At 41.3% G+C, this 25647-nt stretch overlaps 1 protein-coding gene across 1 annotated transcript in view; it reads right to left on the minus strand.

The window, feature by feature from the left end:
- The window catches only part of LOC126348697 (carbonyl reductase [NADPH] 3-like), a 77967-nt gene that overhangs the window by 43548 nt on the left and 8772 nt on the right, over positions 1-25647 (minus strand). Inside the window, exons 2-3 of the mRNA XM_050002380.1 lie at positions 13283-13411; positions 12960-13186 (exon numbers count right to left, since the gene is read on the minus strand). Of these exons, the coding sequence (XP_049858337.1) occupies positions 12960-13186; positions 13283-13411 (356 nt within the window). The remainder of the gene's footprint in view (positions 1-12959; positions 13187-13282; positions 13412-25647) is intronic.

The following is a 25647-nucleotide window of genomic DNA, read 5'->3' on the forward strand; positions in this document are numbered from 1 at the left end:
TAGCAATCTCCGTTTGTGTAGTGGCATCGGATTTCAACACTGGCTGTTTGAGAACGGAAGAAAAGGAAGCAGCGAACATGGGCGCCTGCATGGACTTGTAAATTTTCTTCGCCTCACCCTACGAGAGGTGTTTTGTAGTTTTAAGTTCCTGGATCTTCCGTTCCTCAAGGAAAACTCTGCAGTCCCTACTCCACACAGGGTGATCGCCAGAGCAGTTGACACACTTGGGAGGAGAGGAGCAGCCAACTCCCTCATGGGCGGCTTTACCACATTTCCCGCAAGTGGCTTCCCCTCTACAGCTGAGAGTAGTGTGTCCAAAATGTTGGCATTTAAAACACCGCATGGGGCTAGGGTAATAAGGCCGTACACTGAGATGAAGGAAACCAGCCTTCACATGCTCTGGCAATTTGGTGGTGTTAAATGTAAGGATAAATGAGTCAGTCTTTACGAGAGTACCATCCACCCGTTTCATAATGTGTTGCACATCGACAATTCCTTCCCGGGACCATTCAGCCTTCAGTTCGTCTTGGGGAATGTCAACGAGATCTCTGCAAGTCACAACACCCTTGCTGTAGTTCAAGGCGTTGTGAAATTCAGTCTCTATCGCAAACTCCCCAAGAAATTGCGCCTTCTGAAGGTTCTGGGCTTGCTGGAAGCTAGATGTTTCAACCAACAAGGTGCACTTGGGGTGCTTCCATGTTCTCAGGTTGTCCACATAAATATTGTAACACAATGACACTCTCAAAACCTCATCATCTTTGAAATCATAGATCACTGTTCATCTGCCTCGCAGTTTTCGTTAATAACGTCTGCTCTGCTCACTTTCCCCTGAAACATTTGACAATAAGCAACTGAGCACTTCTGCTCAAAATTCCAATTATTTTTAGTCAATGATAAAGTAGTTAAAATTTATAGAAACACATTTAAACTTCTTCAAAGTAATTTTCTTTCTTTTTTCTTCCTACCATGATTCTGTGGCATTACACTGGAAATGCTCTGATGTTCTTACAGTTACCACTGTGTACAGAATCAGCATAGTGCTGAGTACCTCACAGACATATTCCTGTGTTAACACTACTCAAAAAATGGTTTATTATCAGATGACATACTCCTCCATGAATTTGTGACACCCATTTATTCTCAAATTCATTCACTACACTTCTGAATCAATAAGCACAGAATAGATACCCCCCACCCTAGAAATGCACGCACACTCGCACACACGCACAGTTTCTCTTCCAGTCACAATTGAGAAGCAAGCTTCTGGCTCAGCAACAACGTGAGAGCACTGAAGAGAAATTTCTTTGGAAAGCCCACTACTGTTGCGCACCTAGCTTATAGCTTCAATCTAATACAAATAACTGATGAAAAACAGTGCTCCGTTGTAGCATTTCTGTGTTGGTGAAAATTCCTCAATCCAACAAAGAACTGCTTGCAAAGACATGATTACCTTTTAGAGGGAATCTTTCTAATGGCAAACTGCAGAATAACTATAAAACATCAACCAAATAAATTACTATGCAACAATAGAAAAACTGTGGTTTGGACAGGACCATCTTTTAATACTGATTAGTGAAAGAGGAAACACACAACATTTGTGGGAGTGTTATTCCTATTTATGCATCAGTTGCAAATCACTCATAACTGGTTGATTCTCTTTCTGAAACATAAGCCATTATCATATTATTTTAGAAACTGTAAACTGAGTAGTTAACTGTACGAGCACAAAACAAAATTTTACATAAAGAACTCTTTAAAATAATTTTTTAAGCCCAAGTGCCTTTATATTTACATGGGAAAGCAACATACTCCATTGGAGTTTTGATTTTATATGTGACACATTACACGTATTTACGCAATCCTATCATGAATCACACTGTTCTCGATGAAACCTTTTCTCTCTCTTCTATTAGTCCTGTGTGGTAAGGATACCAGACTATGAACACATACCAGAAATGGCTAGACCAGAGGTACTCTGCACCCAAGAATAGGTTAAACTTGTTTTTACTAATGCATATTCATCAATGAAAGACCTCAATACTGTGGACAGATTCAGCTCCTTGCTAAGGCATCAATAACACCAGCTGAACTCACTGCAATCTCAGAACTGACACACACAAAAAATATGGAACAATGTCCTCGAAAAAACAATTCCGATCCTCTATTATGCACACTCTTCATTATTATATATAAATAATTTAACAACCATCTGGTTTATGAGATTCTGGAAGGTACAATGTCATCCCAGCCTTCACATTTCTCCCTGTTCACTGGATGGTCAAACTTCGCTTGTCAACTGTCTCAGCAGATGAACACGCTGTCAAGTTACACTCCTGAAAATTTTATCAGTGTCATCTTCATGCTACCTAAAATACTATAGGGATATATTTTTAAATGATGGTTATTGAAACACATGACTTGAAACTGGTGTTTATTAGTCTGAAATGTGTGGTAGGTTAGATTACGATTATGTCTATCTGTTTACTTCATGGACAGCGACAGTAAGTGTCAAAGGACCAACAAAAATAAGCAAGTGATCACTTCGATCAGTTCACCATAACTCAAAATTAGTCAAAGTTCTGAATTTGCATATGTTCACTGAAATTCAATAGGCTCTATTAAACTTCTCACTCTTGCAAATAACTTGCAAAGTTATACTAAATACCTGGCATTCACCAGTGAATAAAAGTGTAGTTCAATGTTTGAAACGCTCAAGGAATATTTCCAAATCTCAACTACACTATAATACAGCAAAAAGGGTCCAAGTCCTAAACTGAGACTGCTGTAACATTATACAGACACAATATCAAAAGTAACACCAACCAACTTTTTTCCTGCTTTCACACGAAGAGATCCACAATAACATTTAATGAAATACAGAACAGTACAAAGTCTCATAACTATAGAACACATCAATATACAGTCTCATAGGTGAGGCTGAGGGCCCAGCATGCTGGACTTATATTCAGCTGTTGTACACACAACACACCGCTTGCTGTGTCGTCTGCCCAAGTTGACAGGTAATCTCTATAGGCCATGGAGGCACTTGTATCATGTAATACGATTAAGCATGCTCACACTATAGGGTTACAATACTCCTTCCACTTGACAAAAAATGGTCACTTTGGAGACGTCAGTGCCTTCATTGGTAGGTGATGACTGTTGGAGCAGCTGTTGTGCTATAACAGGAGAATGTGGTCTGAAAGAACATGGGCACCAACAGGCACTCCCCTGTGAAAAGCCATAAGGGATGACTGGTGATGCCGGTGCTGCACCCATGTCCACATCTGGGAGTCACTCAGCGATGTAGGCAGCAGAGAAGAAGGCAGTGGTGGTGGTGGTGCTGGAGGGGGGGGGGGGGCAGTGGCAGCAACAGGGGCTGTGAGAATGGAGGTGGGGGGCGGGGGGTTGCAGCAACAGGGGCTGTGAAGATGGAGGCAGTCCAGTGCTACCTGCTCTGCCCAACAGCACCCTGAGTGAAGACAGCCCTGGAGCCAGAGGAAGCGTGGGCCGCAGCACGGGGGCCAGCGTAAAGGGTTGCAGGGCAGAGGACTCTCTGGCGTGCAGTTCGTCACTAGTGGACAGAGCTGTGCACAACACAGAGAAGGCACTCTTGGCCTGATGGACAACAACTGGTATCCATATAGGGTGCCGACCAAATCTGCAGGCCCCGGGCAGCGGAGCCTGGATGGAATCGCTGCAAGGCAGGTACCAGCAGGTGGGCAGGCACTGATCAGGCAAAGCAGCATATGGGGCTGACAGCCATGAAGCAGCTCCGCCAGGCTACGGTTGTCAATTGGAGTGAAAGTATATGAACTCGAGAACACACCGAGGACTTGAGCTGCACTGGCAGTCCAATGGACTGGGGAATCTTTTAGTTATAGTGAGATACAAACAGAGCCCAGCATTGCAGGTGAAGGGCTACTTTGTCCAATAAAGATGTCAAAGGATTGAAAAGAGATACCAAAGGTTTGTGATCAATAATGAAATGAAACTTGGAACCTATAGAAAAACATGAAATTTTTTGAGTGTACACCCGATAGAAAGGGCTTCTTTTTCTGTCTGAGAACAGCAGGTGTTGCATCTGATTCAGTTTTGGAACCTGATTCAGGTTGTTCAGAACTATTCACATATTTGTATGCGAGAACAGTCTTAGGTCATACTGGGAGATGTCTGTGGCCAAAACAAGATGTTGGCCTAGTTGGAAAGTAACCAAGCAAGGTGCCAAGTGTAATTTTGACCTGGATAGAGTAAAATCATGCTCACAGGCGGGTGACCAGTGAAAACGAACATTTTTATTTAAGAGGGCATAGTGGCTGGCCGAACATGGCTGCACCAGAAAAAAAAAAAATTATTGTAATACACAATCTTTCCGAGAAAGACTTGCAGTTCTTTGACATTGGTAGGGCATGGTAAAGTTGTAATGGAATCGACATGCTGACATAAATGCTAGTCACCACCATGCAAGACTTCAAAATCGAGGTAGACGACAGACGTCTCAAAAAAATGGTGATCTGTCCAGGCTACATTTTAAACTTGCAGCCTGTAGCACTGAGAACAAGGCACAATATCATCCATGTGGTTAATGCACCATGGAATGGAGGCTGTGAGCTGCTCCAAAAATCACTGGAAAATGAAATGGGCATTAGCCATGCCAAATGGCAGGCACTGGTATTTATGTAAACTGAAGGCAGTATTCACTACGAGGACTCGTTCAGAATCATCATCCACAGGCAGTTGTAAGTAGGCTTCTGACAAATCTATTTTGGAAAAATACTGGTCCCAGAAAACTGTGCTAAGAGTGCATGGGACAAGGAATAGGTTACCAATAATAGACTGTGATCTTACATACACTTTAAGATCACCACAGAGCTGAAGGCTGCCGTCATATTTTTTTGACAATTACCAATGGAGTAGATCATTCACTAGAGGATGTAAGGCGGTCTAATTGACTTGCTACCTTAAAGCTACTGGGACCGAATGGGCATGAAAAAAGTGGGGGTGCACTGTCAGTCTCATTGCAATGTGAGTCCTGAAATCAGTAGAACACCCTAAACTTTCCAAAAACAGGGAGGAATATTCCAAGAGAGTACGTCCAGTTGTTCGTACACAACTTGATCCAATACCAGATGCACTTCTTCAGAATTTTTGGATTCTCTATTTCTGGTGTCGACCAACTCTAAGAAGTTTTCATATTGGCATAATCCACTACTAGGAAGGCCAAAGGCCTAACAATTGCTTTATATGCTACGGGAGTAGAAAACTGTCTCAATATGGGTATTTATTGTTTGTTGTAATTCACAAACCAACAAAATACAGGGGATAATGCTGGTGATCCACATTGGATTGAGAATTTAACAAAGGCACTGCTACATCTGGGTCCACTTGCTTGCTTATCACACATAACTTCAATGTAGAATTTGTATGGGGCTACAATCACTTGGGAAACACTGTTCACATCCAAGTTCATGTCTGGTGAAGGAGGCTGAGAGCTGCACACATACACAACAATAGTTGCACGTTGCCAACGTTCTGGGCACGTGGCTAACTCATGTTGAACAAAACAAAATGGGCACAATGGAAGACTGTGATTTGCTGTGTTCGGATGAGGGCTGAGTTGGCATCCCTTCGCTCACAGCTGCAAGCGGCGCTGACTTTGGTCACGCAGCTGGAGGCTGTTGCCAATGGGCACCACTGTGGGGGGCCGGACTTGGGTATCACGGGGATATCAACCTCGTCCTGTCTGTCCCCAGACCGGTCTGCCGCTGTGGTTGCCCCGGTTGCTACCCGCAGTGGGGCTGAGCCCTCGCCTGTGGTTGATTGGGAGGTCGTTCCAAGGCATGGCAGGCAGCAAAAGACGTCCCCGGAGGCTGATCAGAAAGCCTCCCCAGTGCATCTGACAAACAGGTTTCAGGCAGTGTCTCTGGCTGAGCCAGATGCAGCTGCCTGCCCTGTTTCAGAGGATCATTCTCAGCCTTCAAGGTCCGAGCAATCGCAGAGGGTGTCCTTATTGGTAGTTGGGAGCTCCAATGTTAGGCGCGTAATGGGGCCCCTTAGGAATATGGCGGCTAAGGACGGGAAGAAATCCAGTGTGCACTCTGTGTGCATTCCGGGAGGAGTCATTCCTGATGTGGAAAGGGTCCTTCCGGATGCCATGAAGAGCACAGGGTGCAGCCAACTGCAGGTGGTGGCACATGTCGGCACTAATGACGTGTGTCGCTTTGGATCTGAGGAAATTCTCTCTGGATTCCAGCGGCTATCTGATTTGGTGAAGGCTGCCGGTCTTGCTTACGAGATGAAGGCAGAGCTCATCATCTTCAGCATCGTCGACAGAACCGACTACGGACCTTTGGTGCAGAGCCGGGTGGAGGGTCTGAATCAGAGGCTCAGATGGTTTTGCGACCGTGTTGGCTGCAGATTCCTTGACTTGCGCCATAGGGTGGTGGGGTTTTGGGTTCCGCTGAATATATCAGGAGTTCACTACACTCAGCTGGCGGCTACACGGGTAGCGGAGGCTGTGTGGCATGGACTGGGCGGTTTTTTAGGTTAGATGGCCTCGGGAAAGTATGGGGTGGGCTGAAATCTCAAAGGGTGCATGATAAATACAGGACGTGCTTTGATCAAGGAACAGTCGGAACTGTAGTTGTAAATTGTTGTAGTTGTGCTGGGAAAGTCCCTGAGCTTCAAGCGCTAATAGAAAGCACAGAAGCTGATATCGTTATAGGTACAGAAAGCTGGCTAAAGTCTGAAATAAGTTCTGCAGAAATTTTTACAAAGTCTCAGATGGTGTTCAGGAAAGATAGATTAGGCAGAATTGGTGGTGGAGTGTTTGTGTTTCTCAGTAGTGGTTTATCTTGTAGTGAAGTAGAAGTAGATACTCCGTGCGAATTGGTATGCGTGGAGGTTATACTTAACAGCCGAACTAAGTTAATAATTGGCTCCTTCTACTGACCCACAGACTCCGATGATATAGTTGCGGAACAGTTCAGAGAAAATTTGAGTCTCGTAACAAATAAATACCCCACTCATACGGTTATAGTTGGTGGGGACTTCAACCTTCCCTCGATATGTTGGCAAAAATACTTGTTCATAACCGGTGGTAGGCAGAAAACATCTTCCGCGATTGTCCTAAATGCTTTCTCCGAAAATTATTTCGAGCAGTTAGTCCACGAACCCACGCGAATTGTAAATGGTTGCGAAAACATACTTGACCTCTTAGCCACAAACAATTCAGAGCTGATAGAGAACATCATGACTGATACGGAGATTAGTGATCACAAGGTCATTGTAGGTAGGCTCAATAGCGTTGCTTCCAAATCCACCAGAAACAAACGCAAAATAATTTTATTTAAAAAAGCGGATAAAGCGCCACTAGAAGCCTTCCTAAGAGACAATCTCCATTCCTTCCGAACTGATTATGCAAATGTAGATGATATGTGGCTCAAATTGAAAGATACAGTAGCAACAGCAATTGAGAGATTCATACATCATAAATTGGTAAGAGATGGAACGGATCCCCCGTGGTACACAAAACAGGTCCGAACGTTGTTGCAGAGGCAACGGAAAAAACATGCGAAGTTCAGAAGAACGGAAAATCCCGAAGATTGGCTAAAATTTACAGACGCCCAAAATTTGGCATGGACTTCAATGCGAGATGCCTTTAATAGGTACCACAACGAAACATTGTCTCGAAATTTGGTAGAAAATCCATAGAAATTCTGGCCGTATGTAAAGTACACAAGCAGCAAGATGCAGTCAATACCTTCGCTGCAATGCAGTTTTCCGAAATTCCTTCACCAGGGAAGACGAATGGAATATCCCAGAATTTGAAACACGAACAGCTGCTAGCATGAGTTTCTTAGAAGTAGATACCTTAGGGGTTGTGAAGCAACTCAAATCGTTGATACGGGCAAGTCTTCAGGTCCAGATTGTATACCGATTAGGTTCCTTTCTGATTACGCTGATACAATAGCTCCCTACTTAGCACTCATATACAACCGCTCGCTCACCAATAGATCTGTACCTACAGATTGGAAAATGCGCAGGTCTCACCAGTGTTTAAGAAGGTTAGTAGGAGTAATCCATCTAACTGCAGACCTATATCATTGACGTCGGTTTGCAGTAGGATTTTGGAGCATATACTGTATTCAAACATTATGAATCACCTCAAAGGAAACGATCTATTGATACGTAATCAGCATGGTTTCAGAAAACATCGCTCTTGTGCAACGCAGCTAGCTCTTTATTCGCATGAAGTAATGGCCGCTATCAACGGGGGATCTCAAGTTGATTCCGTATTTCTAGATTTCCGGAAAGCTTTTGACACCGTTCCTCACAAGCGACTTCTAATCAAGCTGCGGGCCTATGGGGTATCGTCTCAGTTGTGCAACTGGATTTGTGATTTCCTGTCAGGAAGGTCGCATTTCGTAGTAATAGACGGCAAATCATCGAGTAAAACTGAAGTGATATCAGGTGTTCCCCAGGGAAGCATCCTGGGACCTCTGCTGTTCCTGATCTATATAAATGACCTGGGTGACAATCTGAGCAGTTCTCTTAGACTGTTCGCAGATGATGCTGTAATTTACCGCCTACTAAGGTCATCCGAAGACCAGTATCAGTTGCAAAGCGATTTAGAAAAGATTGCTGTATGGTGTGGCAGGTGGCAGTTGACGCTAAATAACGAAAAGTGTGAGGTGATCCACATGAGTTCCAAAAGAAATCCGTTGGAATTCGATTACTCGATAAATAATACAATTCTCAAGGCTGTCAATTCAACTAAGTACCTGGGTGTTAAAATTACGAACAACTTCAGTTGGAAAGACCACATAGATAATATTGTGGGGAAGGCGAGCCAAAGGTTGCGTTTCATTGGCAGGACACTTAGAAGATGCAACAAGTCCACTAAAGAGACAGCTTACACTACACTCGTTCGTCCTCTGTTAGAATATTGCTTACCAGGTGGGATTGAGGGTGACATCGAAAGGGTGCAAAAAATGGCAGCTCGTTTTGTATTATGACGTAATAGGGGAGAGAGTATGCCAGATATGATACGTGAATTGGGATGGAAGTCATTACAGCAAAGACGTTTTTCATCGCGGCAAGATCTTTTTACGAAATTTCAGTCACCAACTTTCTCTTCCGAATGCAAAAATATTTTGTTGAGCCCAACCTACATAGGTAGGAATGATCATCAAAATAAAATACGAGAAATCAGAGCTCGAACAGAAAGGTTTAGGTGTTCGTTTTTCCCGCGTGCTGTTAGGGAGTGGAATGGTAGAGAGATAGTATGATTGTGGTTCGATGAACCCTCTGCCAAGCACTTAAATGTGAATTGCATAATAGTCATGTAGATGTAGATGTAGAAGAAGAGCACACAGCTGCTGTTTTGACACTGAGTGCTGCTGCTTAGCATGGCACTGCCCAATGCAGCATGGAGGCCACCACTGCATGGCCACATTGTCATTTTCCTCTCGATGAGCTACTGACCGGCGGACAAGGAGGAGTGGAAGCACCAGCAGCTACTTCACATGTTTATTTCTGATTTCCTTCTGCCATAGATACTTCAAAAGACTACGCAGACTCTAAGTGCGGCCTTTTTACATTGTGAAGAACATTCACAATCTCCCCTATCACGAGCCAGTTGTATTATATCATCACAAACTATCAAATCAGCATATGAGTCCTGGTGGGGCTCAATAACAAACTGGCAACAACAGCCAAGCCCATGAATTTCTACTGCCCAAGCTCTGTACAACTGTTACAACTGCTTTTGACAACAATAGCACTCAACGCAAGCAGCAACAACATGAATACGTTTGTAATGCTAATTTGAGAGCAACTGATACATTTCATCAAAAGACAGACTGGTGGATTCCTGGAGAGGATCTAGCTGACACAAAAGTTGATAAACACAGGGAGAAACCCATGACAAAAACAAGGCCTTATATAATTTGGGGTTGGCAGCTCCAAAAGCTTGAGAATGTTGCTGAAGGCATTTTTCATATGCATCAATGTTGCTGAAACCTCACGCGTCAATGATACTGCCAAACTGTTTAGTACCACAGAGTGAGTCTGCCTCTGGTCACTGTTATTCAAGAGACTGAAGAACTATTTCCACTGAACTGTTGACTGTATGTCAAAACGGAAACTACGAGGAGTAGAATACGGCACTCATCGCCAAATTTGCTGTAACATTGTACAGACACAAGAAGTAATGCAAACCAAGTTTTATTCTGCTTCCATGTGAAGAGATCCACAATAACACTAAAGTATAGAACAGAACAAAGTCTTGTACAGAAAACAGCAACATACAGTCTCTTATGTGAGCATACAATAAATAAGTAAACATAAGTGAGTTTGAGGGCCCGGCACACTAGACTTATATTGGACTGTTGTGCACACAGCACAGCACTTGCTACGCTGTCTGTTCGAGTAGGCCGGCCACTGAGCCATTGTAGTGTGCGCTGTTTGACTAAGCACCCTCATACTATAGGATTACAACAGGCAAATACTTGAAAAATTCAAAAATGTGCAGCCTTGATAATGCCCAGAAACAGATATCACACAGGCACACTTTGTAAATTGTGATGGTTGGACATTGTGCAGCATGGGCATTTTAGTCAGCAGGCGTAATAATATCACTGTGGTTGGAACTTATCTACGAGGGCAAATCAGAAAGTCTTAGTCCCCCCTTCTTTTGAGTTCTGACAACAAGAAGGTTCTTCACCCAGTCACATACCACATCTGATATTCTGGTGTGTACTTTTCTTTACTAAACAACAACATGAAACTATTTCAAAGGCTATCTAGAAGTTAAATTTAGTCTTAATTTACACTCTCACCCTCCTGAAATTCTTGAAAGGGTAAACCAGTCTTAGTTTAGAACAACTGCAGTTTGCGCAACACACACTGGTGCCTGTAAAGAGGCAGAGGAGCCTACAAATTTGTCATTCAATACATGTGAAAAACATGTTCCATAACATTATAACAAATCTGCACCAGCAATTTAGATCTGCAGTTTAGTGCATCTGTCCTGTGATGGTCCTTCAAATCTGGAATCAACTGTCTCTTAGAGTCGCCTAAAAGAGGAACCAGTTCTGTTGCATATCGGTGCAGGATCTGATTATATAAAGGGTGTCCAGGTCTATATGAAAATAATATAAACTATAATAATTTGAAAAGTAAGTGAGATATTTATTGAGATGGTATGTTTCTATATGTATAACAACTCATAATATTTTTATACACCTAACACACTTCAATATATGCATCATTAGTGGTGCAACAGACATCTAATTTGTATTCCATTACTGTCCAAGTGTTTTGCAGCATTTTTAAGCATAACATTTGTGACAGCTCCATGAATGAGATGGCGCAGATCTGGTAGATCATTGACAGATGTCTGGTACATTTGATTCTTGATAAACCCCCATAGTAGAAAAAAAAATCTATTGGAGTAATGTCTCTGCTTATAGAGAGCAAAGCAACTGATGGACTACCTCTCCCGATCTAGCACTCTAGGAACTCGTGATCCAAGAAATCCCTCACAATATTCGCATGGACACCATCCTGTTTAAAGATCATGTCACAAGGACGTTGTGGCACAGCATACAGCTCCAACATGTCTGTGTACATTGTTGCATTAACTGTAGGCCCTGCAAATAAGAACAACTCTGTCCTTCAACAATCTACACCTACGGTCACTTTTGGAGAGTCACATTCACACTATCGCCGTGGGGAGGTTCAGCTTCCATATGTGGCAACTGTGCATTTTCATCATGCTGGAAGTGTGGAATGTAACTTGGTCCAAGAAACAGGAAATGAGGAAGACTTCGTTTTCATTCATTTTTGTCAGAATTGTCTCCACAAATACCTTCCATTATGGTCTGTTCTCAAGCTTAATTTTGTGATGAAGCAGCAGTTTACATGCCCGCAGGCACAACCTTTTACGGATCACGTTATGTATTATCAAATGAGTTAACTTTAACTGCCTACTTGCTTGTCGGATTGACTTACAAGGACTCTGGTGGAAGGATGTACACATTAATGCAACAGTAGCCTCTGGAATGGCGTGCTTGTCCAATATTAAAAGCAAACTCCCAGTTTCCCAAAGCCACTTGTCCCATTTCTTGATTGTTATGTAAATGGGAACATCATCAGTTGATCGTAGTCCTTACTCAAGCAAAAAACAACATTCTACCAGTGAAACAGACTTTAGCTCTGTGGGACAAAGCATGAGTTACCTTACTTGCAGAATCAAACTGCAAATAAACACCTCAATTACATGTCAAGTTTTTACATTTTCTATTAATACATGTTTACCCCAGACATGCTGTATTAGAAATCAAACCTGTGTGCCAGACCATTTTCTAAACTGGATTCTTACCTTTTGCGTGCCGTGCCCTATGAACAGTACTATCCACGCACATTTCATAGGTCAACTCATAGCTTCAACTTGTCAAGAACTCCTCCCCATCCCTTCCCAATTACACACAGAATGGTCATAATGCAGTGTTGTTTGCATGTCTGGGAGATTTTATATAACAGCAAGTTTAACTTCTCCACAGTGTCAGGAGTTTTAACAGAGTTGTAACACAATTTTACAGGAATCTCTCTGCTGCAGTTACTACAGCGACGCAACTCCCAATCACTTGATGACAATGAAATTCTCTCTCATCACTATGGCACGTTTTTAAGTTCACAGTGATTATCTCTTATTCTACCTTGAAGTGTTCTGGCAATTCAATAACTGCTGCATGTGGCTGACAGTAGCAACTGGTCACAATTTTTGGACCACCTTCCATTTCTTCCAATTCACCCTGGCTGGCAATCAGTCTCTACTTATAAACATAACATAAACTTGACAGCAATAAACAAACAACCTCCACTGGCTTCCATCAAAGTGATCAACAAATTTAAGTAGAAGAGAGTACCAAAAATAGATTGTCTATCATCTCTGCTAATTTTTCATTCTTGACATTAGATATGAAATTGTTGTATAATATTGCTTTAAAAAGAAAAAGGTGCTGGTTTTCTTATACCAGTATCTGTTTACCTTATATGCTATAGCAGCATTGTTTACAAGTACATCAAGTCCTCCATATTTTTCTTTTATGTAGTCCTGAAATCTTTTTATGCTTTCTAAGTTATCTATATCAAGCTGATGAAATTTTGGATTTAATCCATTCTGAAACAGAAATTTTGCTTAATTATACACACAATTTTATACAGTGATATGATGGAAAAATATTGCAGTATAATGAAGTAAGTATGGTTATCACACCTTTTTTAATTCTTCAATAGCCTTCAGACCACGTGTCTCATCTCTTGCCGTGAGGTACACAGTGCCATCAAATTTTTGGCATAGACCACGGGCAATTGCAAAACCAATGCCCTTGTTTCCACCAGTAACCTTAACAGAAGTTATATATTAACATTATAACACTTTTGCATATGAGTGTGTTCGAAAAAAGCAAAACAGAATAACAAACACTGTTAGCAAATTAGCAGGAAGGTATATAGTTGTCAAATACTAGCATGAAAACAATAAAAAAATGAACTACTTATTTGTTTCTTTTCATCAACATTGAAAACAAATTAATCACAGAAGAATCAGACTATTGTGATGATACATAATAATATTTTTCACATAGGACTGTATCTGCAGTCAGTTAAGTCCATATTAATTGCAGGATGGCTACATCGCAGTTACATGCCTCTCTGTTACCATTTTCTGATGGTACCTAAAGCTGAGTACTAAGTTGCAATCGTATGACAACTTAAGGACCTACATCATCTTGAAATGGCAAACATCTTCAACACATTTATTGTAATTATAACAGATGAACTGATAAAACAGATGAAAGAAGAAAAATGCCACATATCACACATATTAGTCATACAACTGCATTCATCACAGCAACAGAGATAGAAGTTTTAAGTCTAATAAAGCAATTAAAAGTAAAATATTCATCTGTTTTAGATTATGTTATATCACATCCCATAAAATATTGCAGGAAAAGCCTGCTAAAAAGCTCACACCTGTTCAATGTCGCAATAAAGGATTGTGTTTTTCCATATTAAAGCATGTAAAGCAAAACCAATACTAAAGAAAGGTAACAGAGGTGAATTGGGAAATTACAGACCAATATAAATGATTTCCACATTTGCAAAAATCTTCAGAATTATAATAAGGACTAGAAATGTAAGCTTTATAACAAAATTTAAAATACTACAATCATCACAACATTGTTCCAGAGAAGGGAAGTCAACAAGAACAGCACCAACAGCTTTTGTTGAACACGTTAAGAGTTCACTTGACTGAAACTGAAGACTTATGGAATCTTCATGGACCAGTTTAAAACACATCACTATACGAATCTTTGTTGGAACAGTAGGGGATGTGTGGGAAATGAAATGACATAATAAAACTGTACTTCATGAAAGGGAAGCAATGCATAGAAATCAGGACATAATTGTGGGGAAAATACAACAAGTTACAAATCTAAGCTAAATCTGTCGAATATAATGTGCTACAAGTTTACATACTCCAACTCCAGTCAACACTATTTATTCTTTAGTTAAATGATTTCCCACACAATGTTGTCACTGTTGTGGACTTCAGTCCGAAGATTGGTTTGATGCAGCTCTCCATGCTAGCCCATTCTATGGAAGTCTCCATATCTATGAATAACTATTGCAACTAAACCTGCTTATGTATTCATCCCTTGTCTCCATCAACAATTTTAGCCCCCCATATATACAAACTCTTCCATTACCAAACTAATGATGTGTTCATGCCTCAGGATGTTTCCTAGCAGCCACTCCCTTATTTTAATTATGTTGCATCTACATTTTCTTTTCCTTCAAATTAATTCAGTACGTCCTCATTAGTTACTCAGCATACCTTTCTAATCTTCAGCATGCTTTTATAGCACCAAATTTCAAATTTCTATGTTCTCCTTGTTGGAATTAACTTCTGCACAAGGCTATATTTCATACAAATATTTTTGGAAAAGATTTCCTAACACTTATTTTATATTAGATGTTAAAAAAACTCTTTTTCAGAAATCCTATAGCCAGCCCACATTTTATATTTTCTCCACTTCAAACATCAACTGTTATTTTGCTACCATGTAGCAGGGCTCATCTACTACTTTTAGTGTCTCATTTTCTAATTCAACTCCTTCAACATTAGCTAATTAAATTTAATTAATTCCATAACTCTTACTTTACCTTTGGTGGTGTTCATGTTATAAATTTTTTCAAGACAATATCCTTTTGATTCATTTGTTTTTCTGAGTCCTTTGCTGTCTCTGACAGAATTATAGTACAATGTCTTTGGCAAACTTCAGGGTTTTTAATTCTTTACCCTCTCCAAATTTCTACTAGATTTTCTTTACTGATAACTCAATGTAAAGACTGAATAACATTGGGGATAGGGTACAACCCTGTCTCACTCCCTTCTCAACTATTGCTTCCCTTTCACACCCTATGATTCTTATAATTGTTGTCTGGTATCCATACAAGTATTAAACAACCTTTAGTTTCCTGTATTTTGTCCTGCTATATTTCAAAGAGTGAATTCCGGTCAAAAGCTTTCTCTAAATCTACAAATGGTATAAATGCAGATTTGCCTTTCTTTAGTCAGTCTTCTATACAAGCTGTAGGGTCAGTATTGCCTTGCATGTTCTTACGTTTCTCCAGAACCAAACCAGCTTTGTCGAGGTCAACTTCTACTTGTTTTCCAATTCTTCTGTAAATAATTTGCGTTAGTATTTTGCAAGTATGATTCATTTAATTGATAGTTCAGTAATTATCACACCTGCATGAACTAACCTTCTTTGGAACTGGAATATGTATACTCATCTTGGAGTCTGCGTAACATATGGAATAAGACAGGCAGTCAAAAGAAGACCGAACACCTACGCAACGGGCCCATGGGATGGTTCTATTCAGAAGTGATCATCACAAATGTTAAGACATTTAACCGACTGGGAAAGGAGATGATCAATTCCCATTTTATAGAACATGGTCAGCCACCCCCACCCTCCTAGTTTTTTGAGTCTTCCGTCTTCTGACTGGTTTCATGTGGTCCGACATGGATTCCTCTCCTTTGCCAACCTCTTCATCTCTGAGTACCACTTGCAACCTATGTCCTCAATTATTCGCTGGATGTATGTGAGCCTATGCTTCCTCTACAGTTTTTGCCCTCTACAGCTTCCTCTGATACCCTTCTCCTTGTCAGTGTTTTCCACATATTCCTTTCCTCTCTGATTTTGCATAGAACTTCTTCATTCCTTCATTATAATTCTATCTAATTTTCAATATTCGTCTGTAGCACCACATCACAAATGCTTCAATTCTTTTATGTTCCAGTTTTCCCACAGTCCACGTTTCTCTGCTATACAATGCCGTCGTTCAACATACATTCTCAAAATTTTTTCCTCAAAGTGCCTATGTTTGATAGTAGGAGAATTCTCTTGGTCAGTAATGCATTTTTTGCCAGTGCTAGTCTGCTTTTGATGTCCTCCTTGCTCCATCCATCATTGGTTATTTTGCTGCCTAGGAAGTAGAATTCCTTAACTTCATCTACTTCATGGCCATCAATCCTGATTTTAAGTTTCTAGCTGTTCTCATTTATGTTGCTCCTCATTACTTTCGTATTTCTTCAATTTAATCTCAATCCATATTCTGTAATCATTAGACTGTTCATTCAGCAGCTCATGTAATTCTTCATCACTTTCACTAAGGATGGAATTGATATCAGCAAATTTTATCACTGATATCCTTTCACCTTCATTTTTAATTACACTGCTGAACCTTTCTGATATTTCCATCATTGCTTCTTTGATGTACAAATTGAACATTAGGGGCAAAAAGACTAGATCCCTGTCTTACATCCTTTTCAATCTGAGCACTTCTTTCTTGATCATCCACTCTTACTATTCCCTCTTGGTTCTTGTACATATTGTATGTTACCAGTCTTTCCCTACAGCTAACCCTTATTTTTCTCAGAATTTAGAGCATTTGACCCACTTTACACTGACGAATGCTTTTTCCACGTCAACAAATCCTATGAATGTGCCTTGATTTATCTTTAGTCTTGCTTCCACTATCAACCGCAATGTCAGCATTGCCTCTCTCTTGCCTTTACCTTTCCTACTACCACACTGATCGTCATCTAACACACCCTCAATTTTATTTTCCATTCTTCTGTCTATTATTCTTGTCAGCAACTTAGATGCATGAGCTGTTAAGCTGATGGTGTGGTAATTCTCACACTTTGCAGCTCTTGCAGTCTTCAGAATTGTGTGGATGATATTTTTCCAATAGTCAGATGGTATGTCACCAGACACACATTCTACACACCAATGAGAATAGCCATTTTGCTGCCTCTTCCCCCCAGTGATTTCAGAAATTCTGATGGAATGCTATCTGTCCCTTCTGCCTTATGTTGTTGTTGTGGTCTTCAGTCCTGAGACTGGTTTGATGCAGCGCTCCATGCTACTCTATCCTGGGCAAGCCTCTTCATCTCCCAGTACCCACTGCAACCTACATCCTTCTGAATCTGCGTGGTGTAGTCATCTCTTGGTCTCCCTCTACGATTTTTACCCTCCACACTGCCCTCCAATACTAAATTGGTGATCCCTTGATGCCTCAGAACATGTCTTACCAACCAATCCCTTTCTCTAGTCTGGTTGTGCCACAAACTCCTCTTCTCCCCAATTCTATTCAGAACATCCTCATTAGTTACGTGATCTATCCATCTAATCTTCAGCATTCTTCTGTAATATCACATTTCGAAAGCTCCTATTCTCTTCTTGTCCAAACTATTTATCGCCCATGTTTCACTTCCATGCATGGCTACACTCCATACAAATACTTTCAGAAATGTCTTCCTGACACTTAAATCTAAACTCGATGTTAACAAATTTCTCTTCTTCAGAAACGCTTTCCTTGCCATCGCCAGTCTACATTTTATATCCTCTCTACTTCGACCATCATCAGTTATTTTGCTCCCCAAATAGGAAAACTCCTTTACTACTTTAAGCATCTCATTTCCCAATCTAATTCCCTCATCATCACCCAACTTAATTCGACTACATTCCATTATCCTCGTTTTGCTTTTTTTGATGTTCATCTTATATCCTCCTTTCAAGAAACTATCCATTCCGTTCAACTGCTCTTCCAAGTCCTTTGCTGTCTCTGACAGAATTACAATGTCATCGGTGAACCTCAAAGTTTTTATTTCTTCTACATGGATTTTAATACCTACTCCGAACTTTTCTTTTGTTTCCTTCACTGCTCGCTCAATATACAGATTGAATAACATCGGGGAGAGGCTACAACCCTGTCTCACTCCCTTCCCAACCACTGCTTCCCTTTCATGTCCCTTGACTCTTATAACTGCCATCTGGTTTCTGTATACGACCTTAATTCTGATTATGATATTGGATCCCCTATTTCTTCTACATCACCTCCTGTTTCTTCTTCTATCACATCAGACAAATCCCCCCCCCCGAGAGAGCCCCTTCAATGTACTCTCTCCACCTATGCTCTGTCTCTCCTCGGCATTTAACAGTGGAAGTCCCATTGCATTCCTAATGTTACCATCCTTGCTTTTAATTTCACCAAAGCTTATTTTGACTTTCCTATATGATGAGTCAGCCCTTCCGATAATCATTTCTTTTTCGATTTTTTCACATTTTTCATGTAGGCATTTCATCAGCTTCCCTGCACTTCCTATTTATTTCATTTCTGAACTTCACTGAGCGTTTTTGTACTTCCTTCTTTTGTCGATCAACTGAAGTATGTCTTCTGCTACCCATGGTTTCTTTGCAGTTACCTTCTCTGTACCTATGTTTTTCTTCCCAATGTCTGTGGTTGCCCTTTTCAGAAATGTTCATTCCTCTTCAACTATGCTGTCTACTGAGCTATTCCTTAATGCTGTATCTATAGCCTTGGAGAACTTCAAGCATATCTCGTAGTACTTTCATATCTCCTTCCTGTGAGTGTTGATTCTTCCTGACTAATCTCTCAAACTTCAGCCTACTCTTCATCACTACTACATTGTGATCCGAGTCTATATGTGCACCTTACAATCCAGTATCTTATTTCAGAATCTCTGTGTGATCATGATGTAATCTAATTGAAATTTACCTGTATCACCTGGTCTTTTCCAAGTATACCTCCTCCTCTTGTTATTCTTGAACAGAGTATTCGCTATTACTAGCTGAAATTTATTACAGAACTCACTTAGTCTGTCTTGTCTCTCATTCCTTGTCCCAAACCCATATTCTCCTGTAACCTTTGCTCTACTCTTTCCCCTACAACTATATTCCAGTCCCCTATGAGTATTAGATTTTTGTTTCCCTTTACGTACTGCATTACGCAGTCAGTATCCGCAAATACTTTCTATATCTCTTCATCTTCAGCTTGTGACATCTGCATGTATACCTGCACTATTGTTGACAGTGTTGGTTTGCTGTTGATTCTGATAAGAACAACCCTGCAGATTCCTCGACTTGCGCCATAGGGTGGTGGGGTTTCGGGTTCCGCTGGATAGGTCAGGAGTCCACTACACGCAGCAAGCGGCTACATGGGTAGCAGGGGTTGTGTGGCGTGGTCTGGTTTTTTAGGTCAGATGGCCTCGGGCAAGTAGAGAAAGGGCAAGAGGCTCAAAGGGTGTGGGGCAAAGTCAGGACATGTGGGGACCAAGCAGCAATCGGTATTGTAATTGTAAACTGTCGAACCTGCATTGGTAAAGTACCGGAACTTCAAGCACTGATAGAAAGCACCAGAGCTGAAATCGTTATAGGTACAGAAAGCTGTCTGAAGCCAGAGATAAATTCTGCCGAAATTTTTACAAAGGCACAGACGGTGTTTAGAAAGGATAGATTGCATGCAACCAGTGGTGGTGGCGTGTTTGTCGCTGTTACTAGTAGTTTATCCTCTAGTGAAGTAGAAGTCGATAGTTCCTGTAAATTATTATGGGTGTAGGTTACACTCAACAACCGAGCGAGGTTAATAGTTGGCTCCTTTTACCGACCTCCCGACTCAGCAGCATTAGTGTCAGAATAACTGAGAGAAAGTTTGGAATACATTTCACATAAATTTTCTCAGCATGTTATAGTCTTAGGTGGAGGTTTCAATTTACCAGATATAGACTGGGACACTCAGATGTTTAGGATGGGTGGTAGGGACACAGCATCGAGTGACATTATAATGAGTGCACTATCCGAAAATACCTCGAGCTATTAAACAGAGAACCGACTCGTGGAGATAACATCTGGGACCTACTGATAACAAACAGACCCAAACTTTTTGACTCTGTAAGCCAGAACAGGGAAACAGTGATCATAAGGCCGTTGCAGCATCCCTGAATATGGAAGTTAATAGGAGTATAAAAAAAGGGAGGAAGGTTTATCCGTTTAGCAAGAGTAGTAGAAGGCAGATTTCAGACTACCTAACAGATCAAAACGAAAATTTCTGTTCTGACACTCACAGTGTTGAGTGTTTATGGAAAAAGTTCAAGGCAATCGTAAAATGCGTTTTAGACAGGTACATGCCGAGTAAAACTGTGAGGGACGGGAAAAACCCACCGTGGTTCAACAACAAAGTTAGGAAACTACTGCGAAAGCAAAGAGAGCTTCACCCCAAGTTTAAACGCAGCCAAAACCTCTCAGACAAAACAGAAGCTAAACGATGTCAAAGTTAGCGTAAGGAGGGCTATGCATGAAGCATTCAGTGAATTCGAAAGTAAAATTCTATGTACTGACTTGACAGAAAATCCTAGGAAGTTCTGGTCTTACGTTAAATTAGTAAGTGGCTTGAAACAGCACATCCAGACACTCCGGGATGATAGCATTGAAACACAGGATGATATGCATAAAGCTGAAATACTAAACACCTTTTTCCAAAGCTGTTTCACAGAGGAAGACCGCACTGCAGTTCCTTCTCTAAATCCTCGCACAAAGAAAAAAAATGGCTTACATCAAAATAAGTGTCCAAGGAATAGAAAAGCAAGTGGAATCACTCAACAGAGGAAAGTCCACTGGACCTGATGGCATACAAATTCGATTCTACACAGAGTACGCGAAAGAACTTGCCCACTTCTAACAGCCGTGTACCGCAAGTCTCTAGAGGAACGGAAGGTTCCAAATGATTGGAAAAGAGCACAGGTAGTCCCAGTCTTCAAGAAGGGTCGTCGAGCAGATGCGCAAAACTATAGACCTATATCTCTGACATCAATCTGTTGTAGAATTTTAGAACATGGTTTTTTGCTGGCGTGTCGTGCCGTTTTTGGAAACCCAGAATCTACTCTGTAGGAATCAACATGGATTCCGGAAACAGCGATCATGAGAGACCCAACCTGCTTTATTTGTTCATGAGACCCAGAAAATATTACATACAGGCTCCCAGGTAAACACTATTTTCCTTGACGTCCGGAAGGCGTTCCATACCGTTCCGCACTGTCGCCTGATAAACAAAGTAAGAGCCTACGGAATATCAGACCAGCTGTGTGGCTGGATTGAAGAGTATTTAGCAAACAGAACACAGCATGTTGTTATCAATGGAGAGACGTCTACAGACGTTAAGGTAACCTCTGGCGTACCACAGGGGAGTGTTACGGGACCATTGCTTTTCACAATATATATAAATGACTTAGTAGATAGTGTCGGAAGTTCCATGTGGCTTTTTGCGGATGATGCTGTAGTATACAGAGAAGATGCAGCATTAGAAAATTGTAGCGAAAGGCAGGAAGATCTGCATCGGATAGGCACTTGGTGCAGGGAGTGGCAACTGACTCTTAACATAGATAAGTGTAATGTATTGCGAATACATAGAAAGAAGGATCCTTTGTTGTATGATTATATGATAGCGGAACAAACACTGGTAGCAGTTACTTCTGTAAAATATCTTGGAGTACGCGTGCAAAACAATTTGAAGTGGAATGATCACATAAAATTAATTGTTGGTAAGGCGGGTACCAGGTTGAGATTCATTGGGAGGGTCCTTAGAAAATGTAGTCCATCAACAAAGGAGGTGGCTTACAAAACACTTGTTCGACCTATACTTGAGTATTGCTCGTCAGTGTGGGATCCGTACCAGATCGGGTTGACGGAGGAGATAGAGAAGCACCTTTCGTCACGGGGTTATTTGGTAACCATGATAGCGTTACGGAGATGTTTAGCAAACTCAAGTGGCAGACTCTGCAAGAGAGGCGCTCTGCATCGCGGTGTAGCTTGCTCGCCAGGTTTCGAGAGGGTGCATTTCTGGATGAGGTATCGAATATATTGCTTCCCCCTACTTATACCTCCCGAGCAGATCACGAATGTAAAATTAGAGAGATTCGAGCGCGCACGGAGGCTTTCAGACAGTCGTTCTTCCCGCGAACCATACGCGACTGGAACAGAAAAGGGAAGTAATGACAGTGGCACGTAAAGTGCCCTCCACCACACACCTTTGGGTGGCTTGCGGAGTATGAATGTAGATGTAGATCATTGAACTGTTCACAGTAATTCACTCTACTATCTCCCTTCCTATTTATAATGAATCCTACTCCCATTATAGCATTTTCTGCTGCTGTTGATATTACCCTATATTCATCTGACGAGAAATCCTTGTCTTCTTTCCATTTCTTTTCACTGACCCCTACTGCATCTAACTTGAGCCTTTGCATTTCCCTTTTCAGATATTCTAGCTTCCCTATTACGTTCAAGCTTCCGACGTTCCATGCCCTGACTCACAGATTATCCTTTCATTGGTTACTCAATCTTTTCTCATGGTCACCTCCACCCTGCAGTCACCTCCCAAAGATCCGAATGGGGGACTATTCCAGAATCTTTTGCCAATGGAGAGATCATCATGACACTAACAATTACAGGCCATATGTCCTGTGGATACACGTTGAGTGCCTTTAATGTAACGGTTTCCACTGCGTTCTGCATCCTCATGTTGTCGATCATTGCTGATTCTTACACCTTTACGGGCAGTTTCCCGCCCCTAGGACAAGAGAGTTCCCTGAAACTCTGTCCACTCTTCTGTCCTCTTTGACAAAGCCATTGTCAGAATGAGTGTGACTTCTTACATAATCAAAATTTAAGCAGTGGTGTGTTTTGAAACCAGGACCGAGGACATTTTGATTACTAATCACAGACGATACACCTAGACCATGAGCGGAGCTGCTTACGGTTCTACAAATGCACCCACCCCTGTACTTCCTCGTCTGACAAACTACCATCCACACAAGCCTTTCTTCAGGTCACCAAAGAGGTGAAAATCACATACTGAATGAACCAGGCTGTACAGAGTATATCACAGTGTTTCCTGACCAATTTGCTGAAGCGTAGCCTTTGTATAATTGGCAAAACAAGGGTAGGCATTAGCATGCAACAGAAAGAGTCTGTCCAACAGCATTCCAACAGCCGAGGGCAAATGGCAAAACCAACAGTGAAAACGTCCTACATCTCCCCCACCAAAGATATCCAAACCTGTTCACACAAGTTCTGATAACCTCCTTCGACTGCAGCGGACCTCTGCTCACTGAATTCCTCAAGTGTGAAACCGCAATCAATCTGCAGCACTATGATGACACTTTGCATTTTGTTTAGTTTTGCAGAAATTGCGACGCATCATAATGTCAAATTGCAGGAATGTTGTCAGATGGGATCACCCTGTTGCATGATAACACCCATATCCACGCTATCAATCAATATGGTTGGTAAACACAGTGACATCCTTCGTATAGCCCAGAACTTTCATTGTATGATTTTCCCATCCTTGGTGACCCGAAGAAAGACATGCCTGGACGTTAGTTTCAGTCAGATGAGGAAATAACAGCTTGGGTGCAGTTGTGGATCTGTCAGCAGCCAACCGCATTCTATGAAAAACAAATTGACCACCTTATCTCCCAGGGGGATATATCTCTTAACGCATGTGGTGATTACTTTTGAATTGAACTATTCTGCAGTCCCATTGTGGCAGTTGTTCAGTTTGTCCCTTGTAGTTTTTTCAAGCTGGCTCTCACAAAGGTCTCAGAAATTATGAGGGACTGTCATCAATTCCAAGTGTCTTGTTTTGACTGAGGTCATATAGTGTTATGTCAAATTCTTCTAACAGTATTGTATCTATAATTTCACCTTCAACTACTTCCTCTTCCCTTTTAGTAACATTGCTTTCAAGCTATTTCCCCTTGGATGGGCCTTGTCTATATTCCTTCCAGATTTCAATTTTCCCTTCTTTGCATAGTACTGATCTGTCATCTGAGCTCTTGATATTCACACATCTGCTTCCATTTCCTCCAAAGATCACTTTAATTTTATTATAGATGGCATATATATTTCTCCTAGTTATGATTGATTCTACACCCTTGCTATACCATTCCTGCTATGCCATTTTGCACTTCCTGCCAATCTAATTTTTTTTTAGACATTTCTACATTTTTTCCTTTTGTCAACTAGATTGAGTGCCCAACACATTACCCCAGGATTTCTACTGAACTTCGTCTTTTTGCCTATTTGATCCTTTGCTACCTTCACTATTTCATCTCTCAAGGATACCTACTAATCATCTATTGTGTTCCTAACCCCTGTTTCAGTAAATCACTGCCTAATGCTGCCTCTGAAACTTGCAACCACCTCTGGTTCTTTCAACTTATACACAAATTCGGATCTCCCTAATTTCCTACCTTTCTCGATTTTTTCTGTTTTAATCTGCCGTTCACAAACAGTAAATTATGGCCAGAGTCTACATCTGCCCCTAGACATGCACAGCTAAAAACAATTAGGGGAAACATCTGGTATGTTACATGCATTTGGATACAGGAGGTATCCATCATCTTATTGCACAGCTCACAGCTTGAGATCTTTATTAACCCACACGTGCTGTTCGAGTACCCCACTTGACACAGAATCATCTTACAGGTCACTTTCAGTTCCGTCATCCCCATCTCAACAGGCAACTTCGTCGCTGGCAAAATGTGTTACTCACAAATGAATCAACATTTTCTCTGACTCAAGGTGATTGCCATGTTCTCGTGTGGAGGTGTCATGGTCAGCAGTACCTGCCAAATGTTGACCAGGAAATTGACACATTCAACCAAGGTTCTGTGATTATATGGGGAGGCATCAATGTCGCCAGCTGCACAGATCTTGTTGTTGTCCATGGTTGCCTTACAGATCCCGTTGAACCATGTGAAATGCTGCTTCATATAGTGGTGGCCCTGAATTACTTCTCATGCATGATAATGACAGGACCCATGAGGTGAGCATAACTAGGGATGTCTTGCCAATCCAGGATACTAAAGTAATGGAAAGTCCATGCTTGACAAATGAGTTTGTAGATGCCCTGTCCAACATAGCCCCTGCAAGAACTCTCACAGCCTCTCACTGAAGATGGGAGTGATCACAGAGTGAATTCCATAAACTTACATGGGGTATGCTATGTAGGTGTCAGGCAATGACAAACACATGCAGAAGACATACATATTGTTGAAGTTCTCAGAGTTCAATGAAAAGCACCTAGGATGAGGGAATGAATGATTGTTCCCACTTTGTTTTTAACAACTGTAAGATGTTTCAGTTCTTGTTATGTAAATGACAAGGATATACACCTACTTATATTACGTTGTGTACTTAATTTGTG

Source organism: Schistocerca gregaria, chromosome 1, assembly GCF_023897955.1.
Source record: "Schistocerca gregaria isolate iqSchGreg1 chromosome 1, iqSchGreg1.2, whole genome shotgun sequence".
Lineage (NCBI taxonomy): Eukaryota > Metazoa > Arthropoda > Insecta > Orthoptera > Acrididae > Schistocerca > Schistocerca gregaria.